The sequence below is a fragment of the Berghia stephanieae genome, chromosome 5, assembly GCF_034508935.2.
Source record: "Berghia stephanieae isolate SIO BIC M18660-M18661 chromosome 5, UCSD_Bste_1.3, whole genome shotgun sequence".
In the NCBI taxonomy this organism is placed as follows: domain Eukaryota; kingdom Metazoa; phylum Mollusca; class Gastropoda; order Nudibranchia; family Aeolidiidae; genus Berghia; species Berghia stephanieae.
Genome location: NC_088364.1, coordinates 36,734,263 through 36,758,837, shown reverse-complemented (window position 1 = coordinate 36,758,837; position 24,575 = coordinate 36,734,263). Strand labels below are relative to the sequence as shown.

Sequence of the window (24,575 nt, the reverse complement as noted above, 5' to 3'; positions counted from 1 at the left end):
CCCCAACCCTATTAAAAAAAAAAAAAAAAAAAGAATAGATATGGATATGATGTGTCGCCTCCACAAATAAAAGAAAAGGCATAGTGGATATTTGTAAAAATGCCTCAATGATACTATTCCACATGTACTTAACTTTTGCATATTGTTTGACCAAAAAATAAATAAATACATCCTCCGCCGCCCCCCCCCCCCCTTCCCACAAATAATTTGTTTGTTTGTTTTTTAAGGGTTTTACGGCGCTTGCAACACATTTAGGTTATATCAGCGCCAGTAAAAAGGAAGAAAATTGGATAGTAAAAAGTTCTAGAATTACAATTAAAGCACCCAAGAAATAGTAAGACATAGGGGAAATGGGACCAAATAGGGATCATATGTAGATTCCAAGAGCATACCACCAATGTACTTAGTTTGAAATTACCTATAAGTCTCATCCAGACACAAGCACAAAATCTAACAAAGAGGAATACACTCAAATGCTACATTATAAATTCAAAATAACAAATATAATAATACATAACAGAGAGATAATTTACAAGGAAAAAATATCATCTCCCAAAACAATAACTATGCATTTGACTGTTTCCCTCCCAGCTAGGACTCCGGCCAGGGCCAGGACAAAACCAAGAAATCTCATTCCAAGACAAAGACAGAAAGCATGTTGGAAAACAGATATAAGGGGATAGAAGACACAGTATGTACCCCACTGCCCACTATGGGAGGTCAGGATCCCCACCCATTCCCACAAATAAAAAACAAACCCCAAAAAACATAACAAAAACAAACAAAAAGGCGAAAAAAATAAACAACAAAAACAGCCGATATAGCAAAAATAAAACAAAACATTTTTTTTTTCAAAACCCCAACAAAACAAGAAAACAAAAACCAACAAACATGCGAAAACAAACAACAACAAAAAACCCAGAAAGCTGGATTGTTTGAGTTTGAGCTTAAACTTTAGGTAGAGCGTGAACTGCTCTTTTTAGTCTTAAAATAATGCCGCTGATTCCATACTTCTTGTAGATAATGTTTGTTTTGGTTTGTTTTTGATGTTTTTTAAATTACAAAATTTTTTTGGGCTTTAAAAAAATTTCTTAAAATAGATTATATATCATCATCATCAAATTATTATTATTATTATTATTATTATTATTATTATTATTATTATTATTATTATTATTTTATTATTATTATTATTATTATTATTATTATTATTATTATTTTCATCATGATCATCATCATCATCATTATTATTTTTATTATTATTATTATCATTATTATTATTATTATTATTATTATTATTATTATTATTATTATTATTATTATTATTATTATTATAATAATAAAAACGATAACAATAATAATAATAATAATAATAATAATAATAATAATAATAATAATAATAATAATAATAATAATAATAATAATAATAATAATAATCAAGAATAATAATAATCAAGAATAATTACTATTATTATTATTATTATTATTATTATTATTATTATTATTATTATTATTATTATTATTATTATTATTATTATTATTATTGTTGTTGTTGTTATTATTATCTTGGCATACAACGTCGTTACACCCATCTAGGGCAAAATGAAGTGAAATCCTATCCAGCTGAAGTTGAATACTGTTTGATGTGTTCAGGGTGTTTACTTCGGCGTGGATGCATCTGTGTGTGCGATTGTGTGTATGTGTATGTTTGCATGTTTGTGTGTGTGTGTGTGTGTGTGTGTGTGTGTGTGTGTGCTGTGAGTGGTGGTGGTGGTGGATGGGGGGGGGGGGGGGGGGGGGGGAAGTTATAGATGTTTCACTGGGGTGTGTAATAATTCGCACTCTATGTGATTGACGCTATGGAAATCAAGATAAACTCCAGCTATGCGGGCCTCAAGTCTCTGATGGACTACTATTTTGATGGTATGAAAAACATCAAACATTTTCATACTGGCTCATATCAAACTTTACAATAATACACAAGGGAAAACAAAATTCCTTCTAATATAATTAGGTTTAATCATAACTTGAATCAATGTATTATAAAATCGAAGTGTAAACTACAGCATAATAATGTAAATCAATACAGATGCTTTTATAAAGAATTAAATAATATCATGTATAAATGTGTGAAAGCATCAGTAGTTCATAAATAAATATATCTATACGAAATATATATCTATATAAGAAATAAAACCACTAATTTTTATTATACATCCTTCTGAAGAAATTTATTATCAAATCTAACAACATTGTGTTGTTTTGTTTGTTTTTAAGGGTTTTACGGCGCTTGCAACACATTAAGGTCATATCAGCGCCAGTAAAAAGGAAGTAAATGGGATAGTGAAAGTTCTAGAATTACAATTAAAGCACCCAAGAAAAGGTAAGATTAAGGGGAATTGGTTCAAATAGGAAATAGATTCCAAGAGCACTATCAAGGTACTTAGTTTGAGATCACCTAAAAGTCTCACCCCGACACAAGCACAGGTCCCCACTAAAAGGAATACACTCAAATGTTTTACAAATCGTATATAATATAAAGAAAACATAATACAGTGCATAACAGAGAGATGATTTACAAGGGAAAAAATATCATCTCCCAAAACTAACTATACATTCGACTGTTTCCCTTTCAGCAAGGGCATCCGGCCAGGACCAGGACAAAAGCAAGTAATCTCATTGCAAGACAAAGACAGAAAGCAAGTTGGAAAATAGATATAGGGGGATAGAAGACACAGTAAGTACCTCCCTGCCCAGTATTGAAGGTCAGGAACCCCACCCAGACATTGTGTTACAGAAAAATATATACAGTGTAATTCATTGATTTGAGCAATAAATACATTCAAAATTATAAGTAAATCATAACAATATGTGATCCACCGCCTCAAACTGGTATTATGTCAGTGTAGATTAGATCCTGAAAATTTAATTCACAATAAGAAACTTGTTTTAAATTTATAATGAATGTAGTTTCTTAAACAGTATTTTCGTATTCCTAATTATTACAAAGGATTTCTGAAAGGATGAAATAAAGTATTATTATAACTTTAAATTCACATTGTGGAATTTGCTTCTCTGCAACATAGGTTTGGGAAGGTGGGTCAACATGTTTTCCTCACCTTCATGTCAAAGGAACATTTTTCTGGGACACAACATTTGTTTCAAATATTTTAACTGAATGAATTCTCAGAATAAGTAGGTATATATAATTCAATAAAAGTAATTTGTATTTTTTTTAATGTGTAAAACAATAATCATAAGTATTATAGATAACATAAAGTAAAGTTAATGTAAAATAGAAAATATTCAACTAAATACATATTTTACTCATGATAATTTTGACAGATGAACAGGTGAAAATCTAAAATGTAAAAAATAATGTTGAATCAATATTCTGCAATCAAAACTGAAAACGGAGGACAGATCAACCCCTGGATAATGGCAGTGTCCATGACCGAAAATTATGTTGTTATTCAGGTTTTCAAGATGGTGAGACCCGTAATAATAACAATGCGATGCATGGACATTGTGCCTGTGATAACACACGTCATAACCATGTTAGAATGTGTATATTTCTGTTGACAAAGGGTTTATCTGTTAAGCTTTCACTCTCCGATATGCATTGTCAATGTTTTTATTATAAAATAGTGCTCGTACGCCATTTTCCCTCTATAATTTATCCGGACTTGTTACCAGTTTAATAATACAATGGAACACATCTCAATTCTTGATTCATCAGCAATCGGTAATGACACTGTCGATAGTGACATGCACTGTGGCCTAGAACCAAAAGCACAGAGCATCAGATTCTGGTCGTGCATTGTTTTGTGATGAGACTACCAGGTCTATTTGCGACTGAACACAAATGTGGCAACGAATTTGCCACCTAGATAGACCAGTGAGACCATTTGAAGCTGCTTCTGCCAGAGATTCCGGTTAATTTCGACATTAAAAATTGCCAAATAGAACCTCACTTGGCCAAGCACTATAAACATTTTGACCCTTTTTGAAAAACCCATTGGTTGTGATAAATAAATAATCAACTACACTATTAAAGCTCTTTGAGCTTTTAGTGGGTATTGTGTTATATAAAAAGCTCAATTTATTTTAAAAATTTGTTATTGAAATTTTTTTTCGCTAAACAGAGAAAAAATGTCGCTAAACAGAGGTTTTTACTGAAATTTATGTCGCTATGTTTTTTAAATTTATTACTAATAACATAAAGCAAAAAAAAAAATCGGGACCAGAGGTCAAGTCGTTATTCAGGAGTGTTGTTATCCCGAGGTTGCACTGTATATTCCATGTACATTAATGGCATTTTTTAAAGCCACCATCATCATAATTGTAAGGCATTTGTACTATCCCTCCTATGGAACCAACCCCCCCCCCCCCCCCCCCCCGGAAAAATCAGCTCTAGTTGCCTTATCTATACAATGGATCATATGGGCGTACATGTAAATATCAAATTTATACATATTGCATCACAGCATGAAATGAAATGGAAGCTTCAATCAATTCATTAAATGGAGATAGATGATGTGGACATTTCAGGTTTCCCCTTTCTCAACAAAAAACAATGAATGAAACACTGGACTAATGAGGGATGTGAGAATGGTGTAGTTAAGATGAATAAACAAAACAATGATGGGACAGGAAATATAATGCTCCTATTGCTACTACTACTGCTACTATTACTTCTACTACTATTACTACTACTACTACTTCTACTACTACTACTACTACTACTACTCCTACTACTACTACTACTACTACTACTACTACTACTACTACTACTACTACTACTACTACGACTACTAAAACTACTACTGCTGCTGTTGTTACCACTATTGATAATAATAATAAAACGATCCCTAACATTTTGTAAAACTTCATTCCAATTCCAGTTTATCCATATTCTAACTAGAGTATATATTTTATTTTACTTTCTATACTGCACATCACAGTTTTTCCCCTTTAAGATTTAAATGAAAAAAATTAATTGCACACTTTTTATTAATATTTATTTATATATTTCAATTCGCGCTTCCTTACAAAGGAGCAATATATTTCCTGTTTCCTGTCCCATCATTATTTTGTTTATTCACCTTAACTACGCCATTCTCAATCTCTGATTCGTCCTTAGTGTTTCATTCATTATGTTTTGTTCATAACAGGGGAAACCCAAAATATCCACATGATCTGTCTGTCTGTCTTTGTTTAATAAATTGAAGCTTCCATTTAATTTCGTATTGTTATTTATTTCTTTGAGCTTCAAGCAACAACATTTTCATTTGTTACAGATCACATCAGACAATTAAATTTAGCTAAATGAAATTATGAAACAGGTTTTAATGGTTGTCCATGAGGCAGATTTATTAATAGATTTCTAATATAAAATGGGATATAAATATAAACCCAAAAAAGGGGGGCAACGAGAACAAAGCACTTGTCTGAAAACTCTTCAGAGACGTTTTTAGGAAGTTGATTGAGCACTTAGCTTTCTTAAAAATTGAACTTTCATATAGTGCAAATTCCACTAAATGTGTTCAAAGCGCTTTACAAGGGGTCCCTGGCCAACAGCTACACTTAACATGTAGGACGAGACACGACGCCTGTTAGGCGATGTTACAATTCTCTAGCAAAATGACCAGTATTAGACTTATTCATGTTTTTATGACACATCTGTCCACCCAACAAGGATTAGGTAGATGGTTCTATTTGTTAAGTTGCAAAGAATTTTGCAATAAATCAGCATTGTCTTGTAATTTCTCAAACATATAAGCTTCAAGCTGAGTTAAAATGTTAAAATCAGACCTCCTTATGAATACAACTGTGCATATTATGAATAAAACCCAACTGTGATAAAAATCTTGCGGGACACCAGTGTTGTTGGAAAATGCTGAACATAAGGTATATAGCAAAAAGAAGAAAAAAAAGACAACTGATAATGAATCTTATTTCATTACTATCCTTTTGACATAACATTGGTCTTTGATATAAGCCCTTTTTTATTCCAATAAACCCAGAAGTTAAATATTATGTGGTTATTTGATTGATATTGAAACCATTTTTTAAGCAGAAGAAATGAGTTCCCCGCATAAGATTTGTGCCATTGTACTGTTAAGGAAATTCAATATGATTTGGCTTGCTAAAAGATTAAAGGGAGAGAGAGAGAAGTTTATTAAAGTGGTAAAAACGGTGGATGTCTTTTAATAAGATGGTTGCTTAACTGTAAGGTCATTTAAGATGTTTCAACATTTGAATTGGCACTTTGGGCTGTATAATCTCCCACGTTGTCTCTTTGAGGTACTGAAGCATCATCATTTGGAAAAGCTAGGTCATAGAGCTTTGCTCCTAGTTTTTCCAATCTTTCTCTGTATTCAACTTTCTGTTAACAATAAGATGGAAAAAAATTAGAAAATAGCATTGTTAACCATCATAATCACTGAATAAAGCGTGACAATAATGGCAAAACTCATGGACCTTACATTGCGTCTTTGTTTAAAGCACATTACTTACTTGACAAACTTGCAGATCAATGACTGGTTATTAGCAGTGATTAATATTGTAAGAAAGCTGTTCAAAAATGATAATTATCAAGTGACTTGTACAGTTTAAAATTGAAATTTAATTCACCTGCTAGGGGAATAAACATAATACATCATGTATTTTTATGTATTAATATTGGTTTTATCATCATCTTGTGCCGTGCCTGGTAAGGTTGGCAGGCATGGCTCTCCACTCCAGATTTTTTTCCCCTTGCTCTTATGGTGTTGCTGTTTCTTTCCTTTCCCAGCCAGTTTGTCAGGGACTCCATCATTTTCACTATGTCTTCCAGGGGCTCTCTTTCCTGTTAACTTTCTGGTCACAATCAGTTTTTCCAGTCCCTCTCTTCTCATCACATGACCTAGGAATTTTTGCCTGCCGTTTATGTATTGTGTCAACTATTTTTCTTTCACACCCAGCCTCTTTCAGCACGTCCTCATTTCTCTTTTTATCTGTCCACGGAATACAGAGCATTCTTCTCAGAAACCACTTTTCAACTGCTTCAAGTGTTTTAATCATCTCTGAGGTCAAGGTTCAAGTTTCACAAGTATATGTTAATGAGGGTTCTATGTACTATTGAAACAGTCTCATCTTTAGAGGTTGGGCAAAGTTGTTTTTTCTGGTAAATATTCTTTTCATGTTTTGGAAAGCTGCTTTTTGCCTTTCCTATCTGCTTTTAAGTTCACCTGTACTTTTTCCATTTTCATCAATTATTGTTCCTAAATATTTAAATGTGGAGGAGAGCGAAAAAAATGGGTCTTAGCCTGAACAAAAGTAAAACTGAAACCATAGTCGTCTCGAGGAAAGGAAAGATTCCAACATGTGAATCCAAATAAATGGAACAACACTAAGCCAAGTAAAAACATTGAAATAATTAGGAACAATATTTGTTATAATAGATGTACTTTAATTTACTATATTGCTTTATGAAATTTCGTAAATATGATTTTTTTAAATATGTGTATTTATTCATTCTTGTGATTCATGTTTGCAAACCCAACCTCGTTATGGATGAATGTATTTTTTTGAATGCATTATTTTATATTGTATTGATTATGGTGAATCTGTGGAAATATGCTATATAAATGCACATAATTTCAAACAAAAATCATGGCCAATTCAGTTCTTTTATGTTTTAAAATTATCATACGTTTCCTAAATATGATCAATATAATCAAAGATATGAATATAATTTGCCATATTGGTAATTATCTGTACAATAGCACAAAAAATGGCCGTTTGCAATGTCTAACCATTCAACATTACCACTCTATCGTAACCATAGTCATTCAAGTCATCAACGTATACTTTACCACCATTACCATCATCTACCATCTCATCAAACAGCCACAATCTCAGTCAATACCCTGACCAAGTAAGAAATTAACATAAAGATCTGAAAAGTGTGTATGAAACAGTATTAGACAAAGCAACAACGAAAAAAAAAAATATAAAAAAAATAAAAACATCCCATACATTTCATATACACTTTTCAGATCTTTATCTTACACCAGCGCCTGCTCCCTAATTTCTCAATTTGATATTTTCAAAAATAAATATGGAGCTGCTCTAATGCCTTCATCCTTGTCAGTTCATGTTCAACATTTGTGTTGTGTGATGCAAGCGAGGGTTCACAGCAGAAAATGCGTACTCTTGTGAAGAATATAGGCATTAAATATATTGGGTAATCTTTCCCTGCGTGAAATCATTGAAATCATCGCTTTTTCAGATGGAACTCCCAAGAGGCCATTAACCCTCCCCGATAGCTACTTGTGTGAGGTCATTGGAAGTTAACTGGTATCAGGCAGTGCCATGTTCAATGGGGGGTAATTATGGATATTATGGTCCTATAATATGTTGGAATAGCGGGAAAACAATAACTGCCTCTTTCACTTTATTATTTTGATTTGAAAAATCAGTTGTCTTTCTAAACATCAGTGCAAATTTGACACTCTTGTGGTTAATAGTTTTATTTAAATATCGCAAAATGTGGATCTAATTTTAAGTGCTTGTAAATTTTAGTGCACTTAAATTTAAAAAATTGTTATTCAAAACTAATGAGCAGTACCTTGTGAGGTTTAATAAATATCAAAAGTGCATAAATGCATCTATGTTCCTGTGCATTATTATCACATTGGCAGTTGATTTTCTTGATTTCTTCTTGGTTTTGTTAGTTTTGTCTATTTTTTTACCATTTCCTTTCATCTCAAACATTTTTGTTGGTCATAACAGTAAACTGATATGATTTATGTCATTATGTGGTAAAATAGCATGAGAATAAACATTTGGATAAGATTTTATTGACCAGTAAAAACTAAAAACCAATATTGTGTATGATTTCAATATCTCAATTTACTACCAATCTGCGTATAAAGTATGATCTCTTTACAAGAACAAAATCAATCACCCAACAAGGTTACTGGGCATTATTATTGCAATATTAATCATCAATTACAACTAACACTAGGCACGGGTACAGTTAAATTAAATGATTTGCCGAAACAAACAGAGACAGTATGTTGTTAAAAGAGATTCAAAATTATGAGAGCATAATACAGTTTATTCCAAGTAGCGACCTCTTTCTCTTTATTGACCAACTCCATCCAAAAGGAATCACACTGTGCATACAGGTTACATGGAATCATCTCTTTTCCTCCAAAAACGCACATTTAGTCATTGTCTTATAAAGTCAGCTGATATACCATTGAACTCCCAGGCAGTCAAATTGAGAGATAAAACAATTGAATAACAATCAGAATCAAATCAGTACAACACCACAGAAATACCACAGAAAGGTCATTTAATTCATGGGAAATCACTGCCACATATATCTGGATGCACCAGTCTAGAAAAAGTTAGTACATTAACTTGTGCACAAAAGGGGAACTTGAACTTACATTGTATTACTTATTCAACACGCAAAAATACGAGTACTTAAGATGAATTTCAATGACCTTAATGGAGCCTTTAGTGAAGTACATAAAGCAATCTAGCACAACGGGCCAATCAATAAAGAAACAATAAATGAAACACAATCAAACATTGATATCGACATGACACTATTGAGACAGCAATTTCCTGAGACAACCACTCAAAAGCAGCATATATCTTCTAACAATAATGCCTAGCATTCATACAAAATTCAAATTTTGTATTGAATCTTAAGGGATTAACGTATAGAAAACAGTCACCAAGCCACTGAAAAGTTGGCTTTCAATCAAGTGTACCCAAAACTACATATTTAAGTCAGTTAAATGCATTAAAAAAAAACAAGATTAATAACATTTTTGTTTAATGGTGTATATTTTATTCCTAAACTGATATTTGGACATAATTCTTAACATAAAATACTGTTGGAATACTGATACTTGTTTCAATCAATTTTTGCTGATGTGAATTAAATTAGCAATATGCAAATTACTACAAATGAATTTCATTGATAGCTCAAAAATCACAAAATTGACACATCTCTTATAAGCAGCCTTAAGAGGATACATTATTATCAACCATGGCATATGATGAAAGAAACCCTTGCTTTGCTTGTGGTGAGGAAAAAAATTTCATATTCATGTTAGCAACTGAGTAATACCATGAGATATTGCAGCAATTTATTACCATCAGCGGCATCACAGATTTCCCCCTGACCGCTACCTCTTCCACCCATGGAATGACCTCACTTATGGGGTCGAGTTGACCGTCTCTGAAATACCGTTCAGAGGGGGAAATGCCACGCAGTGATCTGTGGTGTAATGGTACCACATTTGACAGGTAATCATGATGTCTGAGGTTCGATCCTCAGTTCACAAAGACTGCTTTTTTGGGATGTTTTTTTTTCTTGTATTTGTCTTTCTTGCTTTGTCTGGCACCGTTTATACACTCATTTTCAGATCTTTATCTTACATCAATTCCTGCATCCAGTTTTCTCAACAATTTAACAGTCACTCACCTTATAGTTGTTTGGGGACACCCCATCCCATCCATGAATCACACCAAACCAACAAGCAGCTATCACTCCTGTACTGTCACTGTCACCTCCGTGGAACAACCCCCTGTATCAAAATATCAAAAGAAATGTTGATAATTTCTGTGATATTCGTTTTGTTTTTAGGAGTTTAACAGCGGTTACAATACCTAAATATTGGATGAGCAAATGAATAGCCCAAACTTTAATGACCTGCAGCTGCTGGAATCATGTATAACATTTAGGAAAATTACATTTATGTTATTCAACCACAATAATATGTAAAGCTTTATACAAACTTAAAAACAAATGAAAAACATGAATTTTTGTCGTTGTTGTAAGGTGCATAAAAAAATACATTTAATAATAACATACAAATGCAATGCAAATTAGCGCAATTTGTGTTCACAGCTATTTATAGCTTTTCTTGAATTTCCAGAGATTAGTAATGGAGAAAATCACAACCTGTATATGATTGGATTTACTTGAAATTAAATTGTAACCTGGATATCTAGCTTTTACCTGATATTTAAAGATATCAAATATCTCTTCTAGCCTCATTGTCTTTCAAAATTTATTCATTGAAACAATTTTCCATTTGGCTAATGACTCAAACTTCTATTTTATAAATGTCTACAAAAATAAACAAAGATTTAAAGTTTTCAGCTTCATGACAGATACAATATAAAGTATTGTCAAGACAGAAAAATGGGACAAATATGACACGCTGTCTAAATCGGGTTTTAGGTCAGAGGGAAGTAGATGTGGAAAAGTAAATTTGTTAAAATAATCAAAAACACCAAATTTTAGTCTTTTGCAGTTTAAGAAACTACATTTAATCTTATTAATAATTAATAATTTAGGATTTTGGACTCACTTTTAAAACTCACGCCTACCCTCACATAGTAATGTTTTGAGAGCCTGGTTAAAAATGATTTTAATCATGTCCTGACCTCAATGGGACGGATTATGCTATATGCAACTTGTTGTAGAAGGTTTATGCTGTTATCACAGGCTATTACAGAAGATCAAACTAAATCAAATGATCTCAAAGGTACCGTTGAAAAAAAAAGGTGTTACTCTAGAAACCATTTTCATAACAAGAAAACAGCTTCTAATAGTGAGCCAACAGGAAGGAAAACCAAAAGGGAAACATGTGTCATTTTCTGATATTCACTTTGTGCCTGACAATAAGAGTCATAAATTAATTGTTATCAATATACCTTTGAAATAAGTGATATATTTCCCCGCACCCTTATCAAATATTTGTAGCAATTTAAAAAATAAACGGTTTATTGAACAATTTGAGGAACATGCTTTACTCAAATATTCATTAACCTTTTGCACAGCTCTGACCAGTCTCCCTTTGATCCAAGAAAGGCATCATATCTGGAAATGAACAAAAGACCTATTAGAACTCACAATGTATAAAATTATTTAATCTCCTTTTTAAAAGATATATCTCTGCCAGATTTGACCTGAGAAATACTCCACAACCAAATTTTAATGTTAAGCAAATCAGTAACATAGAGTTTCACAAGAGAAATAATTTTTCCTTTAATAGCCATGACATGACAGCTCCACCTAATTCATATTGAGCTATAACCTCAGTTGGTGTAACTTTTCCCATTTTTGAAAATCAAATGGATTGGATTATCTTGGTGTCACCTCAGCTGATTTTCAATATAACAGCAGTACAGTGGTCTCCTTTTATAAGTTAGTCCTTGGGAACCAAGCAGAACTTGCCATATTGTGCTTATAAGTGGATTCCATGGAAGATTGTCATCACTGAATGTTTACTGATCAAAATTGAAAAATAAAAAAAATAAAAACTCAGACAGAAAAATGGGCATGCTTATAAGCAGAGTCCATTTTGGTGAGCATGTCTAAAAAGGAGTAAATTGATACGGTAAGAATTATGTTCCATGCCCAATGTTTATAGTTGTATCGTGGTTAAAACCAGGGTGCTTTTAAAGAGAAACCACAGTATTTATCTTTTTTACTATATTTTCTATCATTTTTGTTCTCGTTGCATTGATTAAGAGGAAAGGTGAAATGTTAATTTTTATTTAATATTTTGAAACAAAACCTTTAAATATTCATTGTCCATTATAATCTTGTTCAAGACTGATCGTTTCAGGCAGCATATCTGTATCGCTCATGTTTAGCTGTATTTTCATCAATTCTAGCTGATAAAACAATAACAAACAGATTTGAGGACAAATGTAATTGAAACATTATCCACTCTCAAGCTGTATGATAGGAAATGATAAAAGCTGATTACACATTAGTTGGGAAAAAAGTAACCTGGTTTGTGGCATCATGAGAAAACCCAGCTCAGGTCGCAAATAGCCATTTTGAACTATGAGCAACTGAGGTCAAAAATTGAATATGAGATTGTCGGATTTGCCTTTATAAATCATCGAAGTTTGATATTAAACAGATTTCAAATGAGTTCTTACAGTATAAGTGTTTTCATTTAATAATTTTGTAACATTAATATATGTTTAACATTTATATATATCGCTAATTTTGGAGATCTAGAGAAGCATTATTAGTTCCACCCCACCCCCTTCCAAATGCACGATGATAAGTAAATTTAACTACTTTTTAAAAAAAATGTACATTATTTGTCAATTAGTGTTAAGAGACTAGTTTATGTACATGTGGATGCCCAGAGCAGAAGATGGAGCACATCCTTATAGAATGCCAGGATAGGCCCAGCTGTACTGATCATGAATGATTTAAGAGTCTGCTCCCCTGATGCTGTGAAGTGGGTTTGATGTTGGAGCGACAAACTATGATGATGAGTGTTAAAAAACATGAATGGGTTTATCTGATTTGATTTTGTTCAAGAAATATTGTAGAATATGAAAAAAAAAATATGATGCCTTACTTAAAATACTTTTTTTTTTCTCATTTTCAATATTTGATACTCATGCACCGCCGAAACACTAAATCGTTAGCTAGAATTTAGATATCTTGATGAAATAGAAGGTATAACAGTCAGAAAATTTTGTAGGTTATCTCTTTTCAATAAAATTGCAAAGTCTATTTTGACCAAAGTGAAGGATTTTTTAATGTTGCTATACATCAGTGTGATATACATTGTAATATTGAGTAAAACATTTATTTTATAGCTCAAAAGATTAGTCAGAGAAAAAAACAACATTCCTTACGCTATCATAGGGGCATCATGTCCACTTGATCCACCCCACCCAGAAAAACTGACACTTTTGTAGAACTTATCACGTTGATCAAAGTCATATTCGTCAGGAAAGATGGGACAATCAGTTCCATTCTCTAACCCTCTAAGTTTCAGGTATTTCGCCCATTGCTCTGTGAAGTAGCCCCTATAACATAAGAAAATATGAGTTTTGGAAATAGTCGATGAATACATTTAGCTCTACACTTAAATAACAAAAACTGAGTCACACCTAAAAAAAAAGCAGTCCTCAGTGTCTTGTGAAATGATGGATGGTTAAGAAGGAGGAAGCTTGGTTTCTGGTTTGCTCCGCGGACAGAGGTGATAAATTTGCTATACAATGTTACTCCTTGGTGTTTCACAACTTTTTTCAGCGTATTTTGTCACCACTGATGTGTTGTTAACTTTGTTACTAATGTGTGAAATTTACATTTCTTAGAAAGATATTCCATTTTCAACTCCTTCTCCCAGTCTTGAAATTTGTTCAGGTCTTGTCAGAGGTCATATGTTTAAGAGACTGTCATCTATGACAAGATGCATTATTGGACCTTTGGAGATTTCAAGAAAAATGGACAGAGGATCATTCTTTGTGAGACACCCTGTAAGACTGGAATGGGTGATGACATTTAGTATTGTATTGGTAACTGTTTGGATATGGTCAGAAAGGAAAGATGCTATGCAGAATACGTGACATCCATAATGCGTTAGCTTCTCAAGTATACAAGTTAAATGTTCTATAAATTGAGCTTTCAAAAATGCTGCATTCAAAATGTTGAAAAGTAAAAAGCTTTTCAATGATGTTATCTTCAATTACATTGCAAGATAGAAAATTACTAAAAGAAGTTATTACAGAGGCATTAATCAATCTGTTTTGAATTTCATTAATTTCCGTTTAAGCAATTACAAACCAATATGTTTTCAGTTGTGAAATTCACAATAAATAAAAGTTTTGAGATGGGTTTTTCTAGGCATTTCATTTTTTAAAATATGATAATCAAAACTGTTGTGATGACTGTTGGAGTCCATAAATATTTATTTGGTAAATACTTCAGAAATACAACATTTAAAAAAAAAATTAAATATTCTGTGCACATTTCAAAAGAAGATCAGGAATCCTTAAAGGCAGATTCAAGGGTAAAAAGGAGGAAGAAGCATGTAAGGGGTAGGAGTAAAAAAAAAAGGAGAGAGAGTGGTAAACAAACCACGCTTCCTTGTTCTCTTCAGCACAATGGCCCGTTGACTCCACATACTTGAGAGCCAAGGGAAGAGTTTCCATTAGGCCTTTACCCCAGCTTATGGGGTTAATACCTGCAAGACAAAGGTAATTGTGTATCTAAGTATCACATTTGTATTTTTCAATAGAAACATGAAGCCTGAACATTTACATTAGTAAAACTTGTAGAACACGTGACTCATATGTAAACAAAACCGTATTCAGAGCACAATTTTTTCCTGTCCATCCTGCAATGGTTAAGTAGCTCAGTCTATAGTTATATACGATAGAAAATTCTCTCTGTCATAGACATGCATCCATGTCAGATGGTAAGAAGTAATTGTTACTGTCAGTTTCACGCTTCTGATCCTGAGATAAATCTTTCACTTGTCCAATAGCTCTACTAATTTTTCTAATGATGTCATGAAGGACAAAGACATCTTGACAACAGCACTCTTTCTTGGTATGCAATGATGAAACTTTCAGAATTGAATTATAAATCTCTGTTTGAAAAAAATGATACATGGAAGAAGGATATTTGACTGGGAAATACTGGAAATCTGAGGTAAGCTAAATGTGATACAGTTGACTAAACAGCATTAACTTATAATCGAGACATTGCTGCACTTATTCTGAATGAGACTCTCCAAATTTTTTGGATATTGTACCCTCTCACATGAAAAGCATTTATTTTTTATTGATGTGAATACTTCGCTGATAAGTTGTTTTTTGAAACGAGACAATGCTGAGGATATATTTAACCACATCTGAAACATGCTGATTTTGCTTTGTAGTATCCCCCGCCCCCCCCCCCGCCCTCCAAAAAAAAAAAAAAGAAAAAAAAAAAGAAAGAAAAAAAATTTGGTCTCTAACAATAAGTTTTTTGATACATTAATCATTGCTTTATCACCTGCACATCATGGATAATGAAGGTTTCTTCTGTAGAGAAAGCTTCATCAGCTGTATTCTTCATCAGACTAAAAAGAATCGTACAATTTGGATGATAATATTTTTTTCCCTTTGATTGAACATTCATTGATGCTTACCTTGAACACAATATGAAGTAAACAAGGCAGATGCTAAAGCTCCCAAATAGCCTGTTGGGTGGTGGTGTGTCATTCTACCAGACTCGACACTGACTGCTATTAGATCATCCAATTCACTGGGACTTAAGCAACAAAAGTTTTTTTAAAAGAAAGAAAGGAAAGAAAGTGTTATTACGAACTGCCAATAATATATATATATATAAATTATGCCCTTCCGCCACGACATCATACGACATCGTTGACTAGGCATTCCATGAAGGAATACAGTGGACTCCGGATAAGACGATGCCCAGGGGAACCGTGAAAAAAATCGACTTAACCGAAAATCAACTTAACCGGAGTGTAACCAAATGAGCAAAAATGCATGTGAACAAAGCAAGCCAATCTAGAATATGTCCCTTCATGACGCGCTTTTCACTGACGTTGCTTGGTTGCGTTGAATTGACCTGAGAAGTAGAGGTCCTGTAGTGGTCATCAGAGGCTCCTACCTCCAATAGCCCCAAAGAGGAATCAGAATACATAAAAAGCGGAATTTGAGATAAAAAAGCGGAATCAACTTACTGTTATTGACTATGACATGCTTTGCAACAGAAAATGTAATAGACAATCCAAAAGTACTCAAATGATAAAATATAAAATGTGTAAAAATGTGCAGATTATGTAAAGAGTAAAAAGGGGGTCAAATAATAATAATAATAGAGGACACACAGGTCCTGGCAGTCTCAGAGCAAAGCATTGAATGGATGGATTTAACCTTGTCAGGACCCTCCTACCTCCTCCCCTCAACACACACCTAATCAAACAAACGCGCGTGCCGGCACACAAATATACAGGGCTAAAATTAAATAGGGAAAGAATCTGACTGTACTTAATAATTTTACAGATTGGAGCCAACATATAATATTACCTAGGTCATTGACCTCATACATTGGAGTCAACGCAATAATAATACTTCGGTTGTTTTTGTTTTTGTTTTTAAGGGTTTTACGGCGCTTGCAACACATTAAGATCATATCAGCGCCAGTAAAAAGGAAGAAAATGGGATAGTCAAAAGTTCTAGAATTACAATTAAAGCACCCAAGAAAAGGTAAGACAAAGGGGAATTTGTTCAAATAGAAAACAGATGTAGATTCCAAGAGCACACTATCAAAGTACTTAGTTTGAGATCACCTAAAAGTCTCATCCACACACAAGCCCAGGTCCCAACTAAGAAGAGGGATACACTCAAATGTTTAAAAATCATATATACTATTTAAACAAAACAATACAGTGCATAACAGGGAGATGATTTACAAGGAAAAAAATATCATCTCCCAAAACTCTAACTATACATTTGACTGTTTCCCTCCCAGCTAGGGTATCCAGCCAGGGCCAGGACAAAACCAAGTAATCTCATTCCAAGACAAAGACAGAAAGCATGTTGGAAAACAGACATAGGGGGATAGAAGAAATACTTCGGTCAACCCCCCCTTCCAAAAATATAATATTATCTCACATCAGCTGCACACACTTTGAATGGACTAATCAGACACACAAAATGTGTGTTGATTGACCATTGCTCACTTTTTTTTACTAGAGATTTTAAAAAAATAATTTTCGTCGATTGGAAAGCTGAAAAGCGGAATGTTTGCCTTGAATGCGGAATGTAGACCAATTAAGTTGAATTATTCCGCAAAAATCGGAAGGGTAGGAGCCTCTAGGTCAAGGTCATACTTCTTGTAAATCGTCGAGACAGAAATAGCTGGTATGCCCATTTCTTCTGCGATGATTTTCTGTCGCATGCCAGTGCCAGACTTTTCAAATGCATCGATCAGCTGGATCTTTCTTTTTAGCGATAGGTTTGCCATTGTAGTTGTAGGCTTGACTTGAATTCTTGATAAAATTGATACTAATTAAGAGGACCATTACAGAGGATGGCCTGGGAACTAAAAAAAAAAAAAAAAAAATCTTGAACTTGAAGTTGCGACGATGTAAAAAGTGAGATATCAAAGTTATTCGAAACTGCTTATGTACATTGAGCAAGGGGCGTCAGGCAAAGCACCTACATCACATTGGTGTGCGCCAATCGCTCGCGGATATTCTTAACTATTGAAAATTCTTACTGGTAGCTTTTTTAACCAATGGAAATTCTTCTTTATTTGTGATTTTGATTGTGGTCATGAGTGATAAGAACATCGACCTAAGCGACATCGACTTATGTGGAGTTTTTTTTTTTTTTACTAATGTTATATAGGAAGAAGGGGGAGGGACCAAGAAAAAAATCGACTTGGGTAAAAATCGATCTAAGCAACGTCAACGTATCCATAGTGCACTGTATAGACAATTCATCAAACAAGATGTCTGATGTCAAAAGAATCACCCATGTTGTCCAAGTGAGCAAACTGGGGGTTAATAATCTTGCTCAAGGAAAAAAACGAAAGTGCCTGAAGCGGGGCTTGAACCCGGGACCTTCCAGGTCACAGTGCAGTGCCTTAACCACTCAGCCACTTCGCCTCCCATATATCTATTTTATATATATATATATATATATATATATATATATATATATATATATATATATATATATATATATATATATATATATATATATATATGTATATAAATGAAAATAATATGTGAGTTTTTTTTTCTATTTTAAAATATGTATTATATTCTTATGAGGACATTTCTGGGATAAAAAGAAAAGATTAAAAAAACAACAAAACAAGACAAAGCAAAACAAAAAATAATATCCTTACTTAGGATATCTGAGGCCAATGCACATAGATCTCATTGCAGCTCCGCAGCCACCACCCCTGAAACAAACAAAAAAAAAAGAGAAAAAAGAAAATAATATCTGTTTTTTACTATCTTAGTAGACATAAAGGCTATACATCAGCTGGGTCCCTGGTTTTTTAATAAGATGCAAAATGTTTTTGATTTTTTTTCTATACCTGTCCACATGTAAAAGGTATCATCTTGGTTCACTTCGCTAAGTAATGAGATAATAAAAATGCAACGTTTTCAGACATTAGAAAAGAGAGAAAAAAATAAAACTTAAACAATAACTATATTAACACTATATAATTTCAATTGTCTACTTTCAATTTCATTGTTATCCTGGGGACATTCTACGTGTCAATGTAAAGTATAAAGAAGTCTTACAAAACTATAAGGCCCATGAAACCAGAGCTTATCCCATAGTCTGTAGCGTTAAATGAGCAGTGGAGAAGCAATAACTTGCCACCCTTTGGATAGACCACTAAACTAAGTGCAGCTTTGTAGTCTTATGGTCTGAAACTCGCATTCAGACCAGTGGGTCCCAGGTTCGACCCTTCTCTGTGCAGTGCAAAGTCCTTGGAAAATGCTCTTTACTCACATTCTCTCAACAAACTCAGGTGTAAAATGAGTATCTGGCCATTAACAGCATAGTCAGTGTCCAAAAAGAAATGTAATTTCGCCTTACAGGCGACATGTCCCTTCCTTGGTGTGAAGTTTTGTTGTTGGCTAGGGCCCCTTTAAAGCACTGAGAACATTTAGTGGATAATGCACCATATAAATGATCAAGATATTTATATTTATTCATTTTAAAAAATAAATAAATTGCAAAGTACTTTTCACCAGACGCAACAGACCCAGCTATGCAAACACTGCCTGAATAACAAAGGAAACTGTAAGCAAAATGCCTTTCTTATGGTCATATAGTCAATGTGTCTAATTATCACTTTAGACCTTTGGACTTATTTTAGGTCATGTTATGAGTCAAAGATCTCATCTCTACAACAACGTGACTCATTCGTGTGAAAGAGATAGTGTATGATATCATTAATTAACTTAAATAAATACAAAAATCAAAAACTGACATCTAACCTTGGGTTAAATGGGATCTGGTATCCTTTAGCAATCAACGGTTTCAGTTTGTGGACCCACATCATACAAGTATTGCCTGGTCAAGTAAGAGGACAACGAATCATTCAACTGTAGCCATAGCATTATTATCTTTATTATTGCCATTCTTATTCTTATTCCTCTTCTTCTCCCCCTCCTCCTCCTTTTCTTTCTCCTACTCTTCTTCTTCTTATACTTCTTCATCTTCTTCTTCTTCTCCTCCTCCTCCTCCTTCATCCTATTATTATCGTCATTATATGAAGCATTGTAAAGGGAGACTAATTGGAGGATAAAAGACCTCTTTACAGTCCCTTCAAACTTTTCAAAGCTTCCCATCATGAAGGGAGCAATTTGTGCATATGGCGAGACGAGATCATACAATTCGGCTCGATGAAGCCACTGTCCATGGCCCTTTTGATAGTGGCAAAGTATCCAAACCTTTTGAAATCCGGACTAGGTTCTCAAGACTGTATTTTTATATCTAAACAGCATAATGATAAAGATTTGAGAGAAAGCTTTCATAAATGTTCCTTAGTGTAAAAAAAAAAATTAATTAATCCTTCAGAGTCATTAGGCCCATGTAGCCAGAGTTTAGCCCGGTTTCTATAGCATAAAACGGATAATAGCAATTGCTTGCAAGACTGTGGATAGGACACTAGTCTATCGCAAAGTACTTCCACCAGATCTAACAGAACTGGAAACCCAATTACTGCTGGGTGGACAGAGGGGTCAGAAAAAATCTCGACAACACCCAGGATTGATCTTGGTCATTTTGTGTGAATAGCAAATGCTCTACCAACTGATTTATCGTGACCCCCGTTCCTCAATGTGTCAAACAGTTTTGTTTGTCCGAAAGTATACTATAAACAGTTTTAAAATGCTGGTAGTTTTGTTCTAAGAGCTAAGTAATAAAACCAGGATCACCACTTATACGATATCTATCATTACCATGTCATACACTTTGCTAAGACATTGACATCTGGGTAAAGAAGACCCACAAGTGGTGAAAAGGTGTATAAAATAGCAAGTGGTAGTAAAGTTAAATTTCAGTTGACTTGGTTCTTGTTCAAGAAAAGTAAACAGAGAAACATGAAAAAAAAACCAGAAAATAAAAACAAAAACAAAGAAAGGGCATTTCTATAAAATAAATGGCATTTTATAAAGTAATCTTGAACTCACCAGGTGCTCTTCCAGTCATGTCATGCATACACTTTTTGTAATGATCTGCCAATTTCAGAAACATTATTCCACGGTCCTTTTGACTATTATCATCAACCAAAGCTGGTGGGAAATTAGCATTTATATAAAAGTATATTATAAAATCATAAGATATCAGTTATAAAATAAAAGACTCTATTTAAAGGAAATACATATCAAAATGTATTTTTTAAAAGGGTGTACAATCTACAGCTCGAAAAGATTTTAAAAAATTGTTTTAAAAATATTTTTTAAATAAATAAAAAGACATCCCCCCCCCCTCAAAAAAAAAAGAACAGCCCCTCCCCAAAAGAACATCATCATAATAAGCACAGAGATTATCCTAGCTTATGTGGCATTAACTTTAAATGAAGCAACAGGCAGATGGTAGCAACTGCTGTCCATTGGATAAGATGCTAGTCTCTCGCAAAATACCTTCGACTAGATCTTTAAGACCCAGTTATCCATTCACGACCAAATAAATGGAGGGGTCAGCTGGCCCATTTGCTTGCAAGTCTTGTGTCTTACCATTCAGGCATATGGACCCATAATCAGAAACAAATATTAAAAAAGTGACGGGAAAACCGCCTATAAAAATTGGCAGTAATTCAAACCAAGAACTCTGAAGATAGGCGCCTTTCATCTGGCTCACATGAAAGACCAATGGAATGTGTTGTAAGCTATCCATTTAAGCACAAATAAAAAATTTAAATTCAAATAATAATATGATTTTCTTTGCTGCTGTCTGATAATACTGATAAATTTCAAGACTGCAAAATACATAAATAATGCAATTAAGCTGAGCGTGCTGGCATGAAGGACAAAGCATTCATTCCCCATGATGACACTTTGGCAATGAAGGAATGCATGGGATTATCCTGGATACAAGTCAGGAAACAACGAAAGTTTCTGAAAGGAAGGGGAATAAAGATGGAAAATGAAGGAGCCAGTTGAAGTGCATCAAAAGAAATAACGGGAATATGGTGACCGTGGAAAGCATGAATTTTATTGGAGACGAAGACTTGACAAACGAAAAACCATTTGCCTTCGTCAATGATATCAGTACTTTGTTAGAGGGTCTTTTAGATTCATACAATGGTAATGATCTCATTTCATCACACAGTGACACCATCCCAGGTGATGAAGTGTGGGTTAAGTTTGGTGGGGACCACGGAAAGGACTCATTCAAATTGACCATGCAGCTTTTGAATGTAGGCAAACCAAACACAACAACAAATACCGTAGTGATAGGACTGGCATATGTCAAGGACAGTTACGGAAATATAGAACTAATGATGGAGAAGATAGAGCCCCAGATCAATGACATTCAGAACAATTTAAGATGGAGAGGTAAAACTACTGTTATTTTCATCAATGGTGATTATGAGTTTCTGACCAAAGTGTACGGTCTGTCAGGTCCCCAAGGCACCTTTCCATGTCTGTGGTGTACACAGCCAAAACGAATTTTAGTTCAAGAGCAGAAACCCCATTTCCACAAAGAACACTAGAAGGGATAAAGGAAGACGCCTCATGCTTGATGGAGAAGCATAATGGAGATAAAAAACACGCACCCAAGTTTCAACAATTGCTTGAGATGGCCATTGATAAATATTGAACTTACACACGCAGTACCTCCATACCTTCACATAATGTTAGGGATAGTCATCAAGCACCATAGACTTTTAGAACAGGCAGTAGACAAGTTAGACATGAGAATTATCACGGATGATAACAGGAATCTATCGCAAAGAGGGAAAAGTTTGAAAATATTTGGAAAGAATTGGCGTCATAGAAGGGATTAGAAAAAACAACTGAAAGACACAAAAACATGCTTGAACCCTAATCGTACAGACAGGGACAGACATAGATTTGAACTATCGTACAAAAAATTGAAAAGAATTATAATGCATTAGGATTTGAAACCCTCAGTTCAAGATCTGGCCCAATCTGCTCGAGTCTGGATGCGATTTTAGCCAGACACAAGATAACACCCCAAGCCTATCATAGTCGGGCCTTTGTCGGCAACCACTGTCACAAGTATTTGACTGCGGAAGTCAGAGGGGCCTTATTAGAAGCTGTTGTGGAAGAAACATGCAAACACACATGCAATTTATTAATAATTGACTTGGCTGGGGAAATCAAAGCTAAATTCACACAACTGAACACCCTATACCAAATTGTCCATGATAGCATTTCGCATTCCAGGCCTAAAGACAGAACCCAGTTACACAAGACACAAGAAAACATCGATAATTATCTCCACTTTTTTAGAACACACTTCACAAACATGATCATTTCAAAACAACACATACTGGAGCACCATTGCATTCCATTCATGGCCAGATTTGGTTTGGTCTTGGGCTCCATGGAGAGCAAGGCACTGAAGCCAGTCACCAAATCATAAGAAAATTGGACAAAAGAATGTGTGGTTTAAAAGTGACACTAAAAAAATCAAGCTCATCATGGAAGCAAATATTCTCCATACATCACCACGACTACGCAACCAAGGACAGTCACCAAAGAAAGCGAAAAAAAAGTAATAAGGGAAATTCTCAATATCTTAAAACAAACAACTGATGCACACATTTTGATAAAGTTAACTATTATGTTTAAAATTTCATATTTGGATTATTGAAAATTATTTGTACAAAGTAAGATTTTATAAGATTGACAATTCCAAGATTATTGTGAAGCTAGCTTCAGTAAACCTCTATGCAGACTTTCAACAAATTCAGTAATGGGATATAGATAACTACTTCAAGAGCATTTTTTGGATTAACTATGAACTTCGCAAGAGAAATTGAGGGTGAGTTATAATTTTAATCGTTTTAAGAGTAATATAAAACAAAAAATCAGATGTCCACGGATTCATTGTCTTGTAATCGACACTTGAATTGAAAAGTGTTAATGATAATCAGTTTAAAAAATGACCAACATTTGTTTCGTTCTAACTATCATTCCATCATTCATAGACTAATGAAACTTGTAATGTCATAAACCATACATCATTACTAACAGTTTCCACCCTACATGCTTTCAATGGCATGTTTTGATTTAATGGGAATGCCCAACTGTTGATTGCATACAATTACTATAACATGCATGTCCAGCAAGCGCGCCGTTCGTTTTCTCGCCGAAACTGGGTGAGTCATCACCTGGCACATCTGGCATCGCTTAACCGCGGTAGGGCTGTGGGGAGGCCGCGGTATTAAAGTATCGCAATTTGGACAATGTGCTCTGCACACTTTCAATACTAATAGATTGTCTATTATCTAATGGGCTCCAGATGCAATATTATATATATGGAATATGATAAGAGATTTATAAAATATAAAAAATATGTATTTATCAAGATTATAAAATTATAATAATAATAATAATAATTATAATAATAATAATAATAAAATATATAAAAATAAAATAATAATAATAAAATAATAATAATAATAATAAATAATAATAATAATAATAATAATAATAATAATAATAATAATAATAATAATAATAATAATAATAATAATATAATAAATAATAATATAT

The 24,575-nt window shown here is 33.7% G+C and overlaps 1 protein-coding gene across 6 annotated transcripts in view; it reads right to left on the bottom strand.

Annotated features, from left to right (window-relative positions):
* Positions 1–1,995: 1,995 nt before the first annotated feature.
* LOC144972846 (ADP-ribosylhydrolase ARH1-like) overlaps positions 1,996–24,575 on the bottom strand; it is a 33,482-nt gene continuing 10,902 nt past the window's right edge. For all 6 annotated transcript variants that reach the window (XM_078914560.1, XM_078914561.1, XM_078914558.1 and 3 more), the window contains exons 4-12: positions 21,018–21,119; positions 19,821–19,896; positions 18,710–18,766; positions 15,972–16,093; positions 14,915–15,020; positions 13,687–13,860; positions 11,846–11,896; positions 10,493–10,595; positions 1,996–6,388 (exon numbers count right to left, since the gene is read on the bottom strand). In XM_078914560.1, the coding sequence (XP_078770686.1) occupies positions 6,242–6,388; positions 10,493–10,595; positions 11,846–11,896; positions 13,687–13,860; positions 14,915–15,020; positions 15,972–16,093; positions 18,710–18,766; positions 19,821–19,896; positions 21,018–21,119 (938 nt within the window). In that variant the 3' untranslated portion in view covers positions 1,996–6,241. The remainder of the gene's footprint in view (positions 6,389–10,492; positions 10,596–11,845; positions 11,897–13,686; positions 13,861–14,914; positions 15,021–15,971; positions 16,094–18,709; positions 18,767–19,820; positions 19,897–21,017; positions 21,120–24,575) is intronic.